Source organism: Xiphophorus hellerii, chromosome 9, assembly GCF_003331165.1.
Source record: "Xiphophorus hellerii strain 12219 chromosome 9, Xiphophorus_hellerii-4.1, whole genome shotgun sequence".
Lineage (NCBI taxonomy): Eukaryota > Metazoa > Chordata > Actinopteri > Cyprinodontiformes > Poeciliidae > Xiphophorus > Xiphophorus hellerii.
In genome coordinates this window covers 17,567,144-17,578,843 of record NC_045680.1, presented here as the reverse complement: position 1 = coordinate 17,578,843, position 11,700 = coordinate 17,567,144, and the positions used below count along the sequence as shown (strand labels likewise).

Genomic DNA, 11,700 nt, shown 5'->3' with positions numbered 1-11,700 from the left:
TGAGTAAATTTATGCAACTTCAGATTTTGGAGACTTAATAAATGGATCAAGATATTCTTTCATTGTGGAATTTAGCAAATAGAAATAATTTTCGTCATTCTAACTGACTGAAAGCAAGAGAAGTTTGGTCTGATTTTACTTCAGACAGAATTAAAGGTGTGCGTGTCTTTATTTGGTGTATGTAAGGATATGAATACAATTGTAAATGTTTGGTGAAATAAAGTTAAAATACAACAGCATATTTTGTTCAATAGTAATAATAATAATAGTATTTACACACATTTACATGTGAAGGAAACTTAAGGGTTTAAGTTTAAAATTAATAAACACTGATCAGTGAGGCTAATTGGAGAAAATTGGCTTCAGTTTCCAAGGGGGCATAAAGATTAGAAACTATCCATCCACTGGATAGTGGTCGGCATACCGTAGTTTGGGTTTTGTGTCAGTGAAATGTGTTTGCATTCTATGAAGTGTCTTCAACAAAGATTTGACAGGCTGAAACTGCAATGTACAATACTTATATATATAATCCCACTATTAGCTAATAGATAAGAATAAATACTAAAGAGAAACAGAGACAGTCTTTTGTTCAAGATTTATTGAATACTTTTTAGTGACAGCTCATTTACATGGAACAATCGTGAATGTTATAAACTCGTGAAATGTGCTCTCAATTCCTCCTCTATCTTGTTCCTGGTTCTGTTGTTGGAATGACTGGAATGTCAACAAATGTCCCATCTTAAAAAGGGATGGGTTATTACTTGACAGAAAGAAAAGAAACGTACAAATGTAAAAGATAAAGGGAAAACCACCTTTTTAGGTCAACTGTGTTAAATGCTGAGTGATCAGTGCAATGTCAGTTTATTTTAAGTTTAATTTATAAGCATCAAAATAAAGATGCGATTAAATGAACATTATGCAGTGTTTTAGAGAGGATATGCCTTGGAAAAAAAACTTCAAAATACTAGAAGCTTTTGTTAAAAAGAAACAAAAGTGAAGACAAAAAAAAAAATGGAGTGCTAGTTGTTTGAGCTAGCCTGCTCCATTTGCACTTCCCCTTGTTCACTCTCAGTCTTCTGAGCACCAAAAGGTCCCACCAGCCAGTTGAGCGGCGTGTTGTGTAGCAAATACTCCATGACGCCATCCAGTGAATGTTGAACCTACAAAAGATACACACCAACAGCAGTTAATTTATAATTACAGGCTAATCTTTCTCACAAGAAAGACTAATTGTGACATGCTTAGTCTTATCATACACCTTTAGGATGCAAGGTGCATCTCAAGAAATTAGGACACCAGCAAAAATTTAGTTTGTTTGAGCAATTCAGATCAAATGTGAAAGTTATATCAATATATATTTATTACACTTAAAGTATCTGAATATTACAAATTTTATTATTTTTTATGATTTCAAAAATGTAATGTTCTGTTTTGGCATTTGTCAGTTGTCTAGAAGGCAGCCACTGAGACTCTCCACAAGATGGGTTAGTTGCATAAAACTATTCAAATATATATGGTATGACTGGAATTTCAAAAAATGTCCCATATACATCTTTTATTGGAATACTCAAATTTCCTGAGATCCATCATTGACATGTTATAACCACCAATATTAACAGAAAAGACCATCTTATCTGTGTAATACATTTAGATTGGTGTTTAAACTGAAATACTTAAGTCCCTTTTGATGATATTCTAACAATACCCGTAAAAGCCTGTGTGTGTGGAGATAGTAGAAGACCTGTACTCATGCAAAGTAAGGAAAAAAGTTGAATAATAAGTCAGACATATTTTCCCATGCTGATGCATACAAAAACGGCATGGAAAATTTCGTACTTGTTTTAGGTGATGGCGGCTTCGCTCTAGCAGGACGGGAGTGAGAGTGCTGGCATTTCCGAGCGATGTCTGCAGTTCTTCAGCGGCTACCTGGGCACTGGTCAACTGTTCCTGGACTGTTCCTGGCAGACCCTGAGCACTGGAAACCACGCTTGAGCACGATGCCCTCAGTTGGTCACTCAGGCCTCGTACCATAGAAAGGGCGCGGGATTCCAGCTGCTGTCAGAGTGAAAATAACACATTTCAGTATGCAGCTCTATTGCAGAGTTTACTGCAGCAGAGTGAGCAAAGGGGTTTCAGACAAGTTGATAACAAAACATCTGAATGTAAAAGATTTAAAATCTAAAAAGTAAGAGTAAATGTGAAAAAAGCCATTGAAATATAAATATAAGATATAAGTCACAGTAAAGTAGGAAAAGACTGTGATCAAATAAACATTTCAGTCAATTAAAATCAGTCTATAAACTTTCAAATAAAGATCCAGGCTTGGCACATAAAGTCAGTGTCAGTATCCGAGGATGTACATTTTACATACAGAATGTGAGATTACAAAACCAAACAATGAGTTACACTCCAAAATAGTTAAATCCTGACCTCAGATTCATCTTTGGACCCATCTGGTTCTGACTCGGTCAGTCCCTCTCCCTCCCGTTTCTTCTTCCATTCGGTCCAGCGCTGCAGCAGCTGTTCTGGAGCTCCTGCTATTTGGTTGCCTGCTGTCCCCAGACTGGCACGGGCGCTCTCCACCAAGTCCAGGGTGCTGGTAATCTGAGCCACCGCAGCGTAGGTGGCATCTCTGGCCTGTCGTGCGCGGCCCAGGGATTGCTCCAGAGCTCGCTCCTGCACCTTGGCAGAGAGTTTACCCAGACGGACAAAGTAGCTGGGGTTGGCTGACGTAGTCGACACCTCAGAGTTGGCAGGCTCAGCCACAGCAGCTGGAAGAGAAACATAATAATCTCTTAGTCACACGCTTTATTTAATGGTTACAAATGTAAGGTAGTACTGTTAATTCAGTTTTTAATAGTGTTAAAAATTGAACAGTTCAGATTTAATATCCCCACAGTCGGAATTTAAAGGCAATATTATAAGACCTATTGGTGTCATTTTTCTTGCACACACTTCATATTTGGGGCAGCAGCTGGATATCGTTATGTCTGCTATATACACAAGTTTTTTTTATTCTTAATTTTACTACTCTGCAACATAGTTTGAGGGTGCAATTATTTAATGGAACAAATAAAATTCATTGTCTATCACATCACTACATGTTCAGTTTGATTTGAAGGGTTTTAATTTAAAGCACATCCAATTTCAACCTTTGTAGATTAGAGAAAAATCTCAATTAAAACTTATATCGTTTTACTTTTTTTTTTAGGTCGTTTGTTGAATAATTGCATTATACCACCGCCCCAATAAGAAATGCTTAAAATGTTCAAATTATTGACTTTCTTGTCCATGTTGACTGAAAGTAAACTGCAGAGTGCTTTTCTTCTGCTGTCATGTTCTGGGTGCATTTTCACAGCGCACAATCACTCGATGTCCCCATGAGCATCATTTCTAACCTGGAGTACTGCAAGTTGTCACAAATGTATGACATCACAGTAGCAGGTGTCAAAACTGTGTGTTGGAAATTACAGGAACTATGTGAGCCAAAGGAACAGAAGGTAAGTTCAAAGCAATGCCCCGACTTCCTCTCTATGAATAGCACCTAACTATTGATGACATCAGCTCGTAGCATAATTAAATCCAATAAAATCCCATCATCCGTCCTGTGTACAGTCCTATTTATCAGATCAGGATGTCATTATCATCAAACCGTCAGACCACTCCTCTCTGCAGGGGCAGACAAGTGGAGTCAGTGGTTCCGTTTTTGAACAGAAACACGATCATTTCCTCATTTAGCATTGGTACTGACCCAGCTCCCTCTCAGTAAGTGGCAGGTTCTGATCAACCCAGTCCTCAGATCGGCTGAGGGCCAGACCCATCCCACTGCTGACCATCTGGCCCATCCTGGTGCCCATGACGGTGTTGATACTACCACTGACCGCCGCCCGGGTCAGCTCGACGCCACTCATCACAGCGCCCAGCACCGCGTCTTTGGCCCCCGTCACTGACTGGTACACCATACCTACGGTGTCTGACACCACCTGGGGGAATAATGAAGAGACAAGGTGTTAGAGATTATGAAAATTTAATGCATATAGTTCCAGTAGAAAAATCAAAACAAAACAGAAAAAACAAAGACAAACAAATTCACTGCTTTTTAAGTTAGGGCTCAGATATATTCAAGATAATCAACAAATTAAAGACGCAGAATGATAAAAGTTAATTTATTTAAATGTTTACTAAAGCAAACAATAGAAGTCCCAGTCAGACTAGAGAGCAAGATGACAGTAGCGAAATAAAAACAAAACCTGTTCATAAAAGCGCTGGATTTCAGATTAGGGTGATGGTTCATTATCTAATAAGATAATGTGACGCAAAAGCAAATTGACAAAAATACCAAAGGAGTGTCTTCAAGAAAATGTCCTGTACAGAAAAATGAGAATAGCCTTTAACAAATATGCCAAGCTCAAACACACAAACTCAAGAATATTTGAGTAAATGATTTCTCCAAAGGTGTTTTAACAAAATTACAGGCCATTAGTGAATACTAATTAAACACTGGATAAACAAGCTTATTTAAAAAAAAAATGCAGCTATTTTTTTGGAGCTGTTGTAGTTTTGTCATGTTTTACAACCACAGGATCTATAATATAATGTAAGGCTATCTTGTCAACAAGATGAAGCTCGACAGAGACTACATCCTCATCACAACAATGACCCCAAGAACACTAGCAAAACGGGATGGCTGAAAAGAAACAGAGTCATGGTGTTTCAAAGGTCCAATCAAAGTCCAGGCAAAAACCTGACTGAACTGCAGTTCCAAGATCCAGTACACAGTTTTCACTCCAGCCTCTCAGGGGATGATATGCTGGTTTATAAATTATCTACTTAGAAGAGGAGAAGAAAAGAACTGTATAGACGTTATTAATACAGGTTCTTCTTGACCTTGTCAGCTGGTTGATGAAGAATCGGCAGCGTCTCTTCCATCTTATTGAGTCCTTTCAAGGCATACTCATTCACTGTGGCAACTGAAATAATATGCAGAATAGAAACTTACTTGAAAATACAAAAATAAGAAGAGCTACTATTGTAGTCAGCACAAAAATAATGACTCAACTAATGTGAATGGATACACATTTTTGTTTACAATACAACAGCACCAAAGAGCTTCAACAAAATGTATGGTGAAATATGTGCAAAGTTTGTTTTTAGCCGATTCAGGAAATTCTTTTAAAAAATTACCATGAAACTCTCAGGCAGACCAACCTCAAGCTCATTTCACACTTTTTTATATTTGAACTATAGTCCCCATTTAATTTAATGGTAGATTTCAGAGAACATTTAGGAACTTTTATTGCATACACATTACATCACACTTTGGAGAGAGGAAAACCTTACGTTGTGGTTCGATCATGCCCAAAACAGGTTTGGACCCCGTGCTGGCAGCTGCTCCAAGAGTGCGGACCCCACTCTCTGCAACATCCATCACCCCCTTCAGCAAGGGTACGTTGTCTTTGGTGCTGCTGTAAGCATTGGAAACAGCCTCACAGGCTGAACTGACCAGAGGCAAGTGGCTCACTCTTGCAACAACATTCTGGAACCAGAAAGAAACATTTAGGGTCGCTTAGAAAAAAAAAGAAGAAAGAAAGAAAGGGAAAATACACCTTTTTCTAAAACAAATCGGATTTCTTATGCTTTCATTTACATTTGGTTGCATTACTACACTGACGTTTTTGAACCTGGAGATGTTACAAGCGTAAAATAAGTTATAATTTGTATTAGGTGTGGCGGTGGATTTCTGTGCTCCTCACCTGCTGCTCTCCATTAGCTGGTTCAGTTGCTGCAGCTCCAGCCTCATTAGTTTTCCCGCTGTCTGCCATTGTGACTGCTGGGTTCAATCTCTGACACAGAATACAGAGAGAGTTAGAAATTGAGATTCACCTCACTTTGCTCTGAGTGCATGATGAAACACAGCTCCGTCTCTGGAAGTCTTTGTTAAAGTGGCTGATGTACTTTATCTAGCAGGAATAGCTGTCCTGTCAGATGGTTTAAATGCATGAAGAAAGAAAGTTCAGCCATGTTAAATCCATTAGTCAACGCAATGATGCAACAAGGATGAAACTGGTATAAAACAATAAAACTGGGCTGCCACTACAAACAGTTCAAGCCTCCATAGAACTCTGATATTTACAATGTTTAACTATATTTTCTCATTGACTTTGCATATCTCTATTTTTTTCAAATAATATAAATATTATTGGGATGTTCCTGGATATGAGTCGCATGCTTAAAGTAAGAAATATATTTTAAACAGAAAGAAGAAATGCTTTGAGAAAAAAGTAAAACGAAAAAGCCCAACATTTAAAAAAAAAAAAGCTTCAAATCTGCACCCAGGACCAGAAAAATTGTTCAGTCTAGCTGTGACCCATCCATTATATCTGTTGATTTAAGGTAGTTCAACTTTTTTTTTTTTTAAAAAGGAAAGAAAAGTTTGGTTTTTGTTTAAATAGAACAGGAGATTTCATAAATACAATTCAGTTTAAGTATTTTAGATTTTAAACAAGAGTTGTTCAAATGCAGTCCAGAGACTTAAACAAAACAGTAAAACACGACTTCCCTTCAGCACAAAACTGGAAAATATGAAATGGATTCCTTCAGCATCACTGCCAGGTTTAAGCAAGATTTCCTGATAGTTACTGATAGATATTTTGATAGTTACTGCATGAATGATTGTCTTTCGGCTGGCAACAAGCTATTTAACCCCAACCGATACAATGAGGTGCTTCTCATTTCTTAAACAAGCATGTTGAAAGACACAACCTGTGGTTGTGGAAAAGATGTTAGTGAGAAGGATCAAATCACTGGCATGCATGAAGCAAAAAAAAAAATATCAAAAGGATATTGTAGAAGTTATTAGAACTGGGTTAACAACTGTCCAATGCATTATTAAAAACTGGAAGGAAAGGAAAAAAATAATCAATTTCAAGGAAGAAATGCAGCTGAAAACTAATGAATGATCACAATTGGTGATCATTTCAAAATTTGGTGACATCAAACTGGAGAATAAACAGTAGAACTCAGAGTTATGTTAAACATAAACAAGGGAAACTCAGGGAATCAGATTTGAAGTCTTGTGTAGCCTTAAGAAAGCCATTTATCAGTGATGCTAAACATCCATGTTCTAGAAGTTTAATGAGAAGCCACTCTTTGCAGAAGTTCTCCAACAGTGAGCTTTTCAGCTAATCTTAACCAGTTTTGCCATTTTTCTTGTACTAAATGATTTGTTCCAATTTCTTCTGTATCAGGTTACTCTACTGAAATAAAATATGACAGTAAAATGATTTATTTTAAAGGCATGTTTGCATCTTAACCTGTGGTGCAAATACATTTGTCTGCATCTGAACGTGTGAGGTAACGCGTCAGAGCAGGTGGTTTCTGATTGAATTACGATATGACTCACCACCAGGCAGTCAGGTGTTGAATCAGTTCAGCATTTCTGTCGAACTAAGACCAGAAAGAGAATTTGCCTAATCGGATGACCAACCTCAGCAGGCAATTCCTTCTATTGATTAATTTCCTCTTTTCTCATCTCTGCCCAGCTTTAGGGCACAGCAAAAAAAAAAAAAAAAAAAAAAAAAAAAGGGAAGGAAAGAGGAGAGCATCCACTGCAACAACCTTATGTCTCTCTGGTGCCCAAAACATGTGGATCACATCTGATTTTGCTCTACCAGATGGCACATAGAGACATAAATGGACTCCATCTGTCTTCACCTGTCTTGGGAGACAGTTAACAGCTGCTCGACAGGCTTGGCCTGATGTTTTTGACAAATAAGTCACAGAAGGACATGAGTTTGAGCCTGAGCTGGGAGTAGAAAGAGTGGGCTGACCAGCTGCAACATGTAATCAGCCAGAAGAAAATGCTCTCGTAGACCTGTTACATCCACCTGACAAGAGGAACTGTTCCAGGAGAAGGCAAATTGTGCTGCAAGAAGCTTTAGCTGATTTTAATAAAGAGATGCTCTTTAATCATTTCACATATTTGAGATGTCAAAGGGAATGAAATATTCCCTCTGATGTTTTCACAAAACTGTAGCGTTCCAACAGCCTCCGTGAGCAAAGGAAGATTACAATTTATTGCAACAGCTTGGTTGAGCAACAGGCCTTCTTCCAAGTGTCAGCTGGTGACATCTTCACTGACTTTATTATAAACCAAAGTCTGACTTTATAAGCGCTGAAGTCGAGCACAAGATAAATCTGAGATAAATATTCTTGAGATACGAGAGACGTCCAGGAGAAAAAAAGGTTGTCAGTAGTACATAAATAATCAGCCCACTGACAACAGATTCCCATAAAACATTCACAGGAATCCTGCCAAGCACTCTGGCCAGTGAATTTTAAAAGTACTTACAAAGCTCACAAACAATCGGTCAGAAAAATAATGCTAGACTCCGTTTGAACCCACAACTCAACACGACCTTTGATATTAGGGCTAGTACTGATTATGAGCTCCATTAGGATATTTGATGTAGTAGGTCTGGTGGGTATAAAACAAAAGACACAGACCGATTTTGCAAGTTAGTGATTCTCTAACTCTGTTAGGTTTTTCTGTATTCTGTCAAAATAAAAAAGATTTATAGAAAAATATATGTTATTAGTAATAGACACAGTTTGATCTGTTAGAAATTAAGTCTATATTTTCACTTAATTAAAAACAAAAGATCTCCAATAGTTGGGATTCAAGAACGGAGAATCAATTTTTTCCCCCCCAACCTGAAAAATCCAACATGTCTGTCTATCACAGAAAACTGAGTGATAGGCACTGTAAAGAAAAAACAAAGAAACTTTAATAATAAAATATTTTACAGGCAGTACTATTCAATAACCCTCAGTGAACATACTACAATTTCTGTGCCAAATACAGAGAAATGCATTATTAGTTTATATTAACCATACTTAGCTTGATCACCAAGAACATCCATTAGTAAATCCAATTGTTATTAAATTTTTAGTCAGGTTTATTGTCATTCCAAACAGCATTCGGAGGCAACTCTGACAGGTAATATGGACTCAAAATATTGCAATATTTTGTGGTATTTATTGAGAGTACAATAAAAGTGGTGATCAAGAATAGTTTTGCTAGAAATCTACATAAAGAGTCAGGCCCTCCCAAAAAATTTTATTTTATCATCATAAGCCCTATTTGCTACACTTATATCACTAAGTAGCAAAGCTGTGCTGTTAAAAACGGCATAATTGTGCTTAATCATAATTTGAAAAGCTAGCAAAAGTCTTTCAAAAGTAAATGCCAAGAATATCATAGCATCAGAAACTCCAAAGATATCTTTTTATTCTTATGATGATGATAAATCATATGATAAATGTCTAGTCCTAACTGTGGTACTGGTAGCCACCAGTGATTTTTGTTTGGTTTTGTAACATAATCTGGATTATTTTTTTACATCTATTAATTTTATTGTGATCAGTCAGTGCAATATGGAAATTTATTCTTGCTTTTTTAAAAATTATTTTCCATCTGCAAAAACAACAGGTACTTGACACCATTAGTTTTAAAATTTGTGAAAAGTTTGGAAACCAATTATAAGGAATCATTGGGGGTCATTTGCCGTTTCTTCAAAACTACCATCCCCATCAAAGAGCCTGTAGCACATTGTTGATTACATTTAGTTGTAGAATTAAAACAACATTTCCACAAATGAGTTTTTGTTTGCAATAACTTTCAGGAAGTCAATTGCAATTATCAGGCCTCAAACATAATTGGACATCATTATTAGCCAGTAAAAGCCTGATCGGTGCCTCTTTATCAAAAACAAAAAACTACATTGTACAAATCCATATTCTACCACAGTCATGGCATTCACTTTTGAATGCCATAAAAAAAAATTAGTATGTATTTGAGGCTAAGATGTTTCTGGATAAAATAAACACAATTTGTTAAAAATTGAGATTTCTTTGCTTTAAAAAAAAAATAACACTGCCACATTCCTGCCTAAAACAATATTAACATAATCTTTCTAAACATTAATAATAATAATATTGACAATAAGCACCTCAGATTATCTTATTATTGGGGTTTCACTGTCGCGCCTTTCACTTTGTGACTAATGAACTTTAACCCAGATGAGGACATAGAATTGGTGCTGTGGCTAACATTGCTCATGTTGAAATCAGCGTTTTAGTCATAACCCCAAATAACATAGGTCAGGGAATATTAATTGGAAAAAAATGAAGAAAAAAAACCTCACATTATATATGCGGGCTGAAAATGATAAACGCCCTGTTTGTCACACAAGTTGGCGTTAGTATAGCTAGCTTAGCATCAGCTGGCCATTTGAGGTTTCTGAAGCAGCTTTAAAAACATAACGAAGCAGTGAAATAAAATACCCACCTTACTGACGGACCGGTTCCTCTCTGCCCTGCAGTGACCTGCGACGTCAACGCTGTTCAATGAATGGACCCAAGTCTTATCAGAGTCTTTCTACTGAAGTGTTGAGCAACTATTTAATGCTGGAAGGAGGCGGGGCCTTGCAATGTTTTAGCAACTTTCAGCCAATTAAATCACAGCACGGATATGACACACACTTCACATATGGTACTTCCTGTAACTTCTGATTCAATGTGTCATTCAGTTAAGTGGGAAACGCTAAAACATCACGTTAGATGCTTTGTAAAACTGTTTTGTAAGGTACCTAGAGACAATTTGTTGTAAACTGATAGTCTGTCAAGTTGTAGCATCTCAAGTAGATGTAATTCTGGAATTTGACTTGCATAAATTACTCGATTTCTTATTTCAATGATCCGATAATGCATGCATTATTTTAAAGTGTGTACGGGTGTAGTTGTTTAATGCAAACACAATTTCTGTTTTGTTTAAAGAGCCAGTTGATTTTTGTTTTTGCTGCTCACTATTTCTCAATTTACTGACAGTTCAGTTTGTTTCAGTTTAAATTTATTGTCACAAGCAAAAGTCCTAGCAGTACTTTGTACTTTTGATAGCGTACACATTGCATACACACAATACCAGCGCTAAAACATGGTGTAGCTCTGCTCAGAGGTGTGACCAAGTCACTGTGTTGCAAGTCTCAAGTAAGTCTCAAGTCTTTGTCCTCAAGTCCGAGTCAAGTCTCAAGTAAAGACAGGCAAAAGTCGAGTCAAGTCTCAAGTCAGGAACCTTTAATTTCAAGTCATTTCGAGTCGTTTTTATTTTATTTTTTTTTATAATTTGCAATTATACAAAAAATTCAAATAATAGACCATTTGTTCGTTTTAAAATATGTATTTATCTCAAATGATAGAACATGTGTAGCTGAACACAAAGTATAAAAAACATTTTTAAATTGGACCACTTTATTGCCCAGTTCTGTTAAACTTGATATTCAATAAAAAAAGACGAAAATGCTGACATTTCCACAGCACAATACAAAGAACCATAACAGCAGTTTTTTCCTCTTTTCTCTGACCTGTCAAAACAATATATTGTCAATATAATTTCCCAACGTAGATGTCTTCAAATACACCAACCATCCTTAGATGATACTAGACCCGGCTCATCATCATGATGGGACAGAGAGACTCTGTTCCCTGTGTTCAGGTCCAGAATCTGCTTTCTGTTCCGGAGCCCCGCTCACTATCCACCGGCTTCCTGAGCTAACACGGTGCACATTATTTGTGGAGGCATTTGAAGGACCGGATTTATGGTAAATCATCACCAATTTAACCCGGAGTACACATGCTAACACG

The 11,700-nt window shown here is 37.0% G+C and overlaps 1 protein-coding gene across 1 annotated transcript; it reads right to left on the bottom strand.

The window, feature by feature from the left end:
* Window positions 1–578: 578 nt before the first annotated feature.
* Window positions 579–10,490, bottom strand: plin3 (perilipin 3). The gene is made up of 8 exons (XM_032573031.1): window positions 10,349–10,490; window positions 5,754–5,843; window positions 5,341–5,536; window positions 4,888–4,970; window positions 3,752–3,983; window positions 2,431–2,771; window positions 1,837–2,055; window positions 579–1,160 (listed from the first exon to the last, which is right to left on the bottom strand). Exons 2-8 carry the CDS (start codon window positions 5,820–5,822, stop codon window positions 1,020–1,022), a joined length of 1,281 nt encoding a protein of 426 aa, XP_032428922.1. The 5' UTR covers window positions 5,823–5,843; window positions 10,349–10,490; the 3' UTR covers window positions 579–1,019.
* Window positions 10,491–11,700: the final 1,210 nt, after the last annotated feature.

Bases quoted from the DNA above. Each gene is read 5' to 3' on its own strand.
- plin3 (XM_032573031.1), bottom strand. From the start codon at position 5,822: ATGGCAGACAGCGGGAAAACTAATGAGGCTGGAGCTGCAGCAACTGAA. The intron at 5,537-5,753 runs GTGAGGAGCACA...TTCTGGTTCCAG, and splicing joins CAGCTAATGGAGAGCAGCAG to AATGTTGTTGCAAGAGTGAG. The intron at 2,772-3,751 runs GTCAGTACCAAT...TTTCTCTTCCAG, and splicing joins ACTTACTGAGAGGGAGCTGG to CTGCTGTGGCTGAGCCTGCC.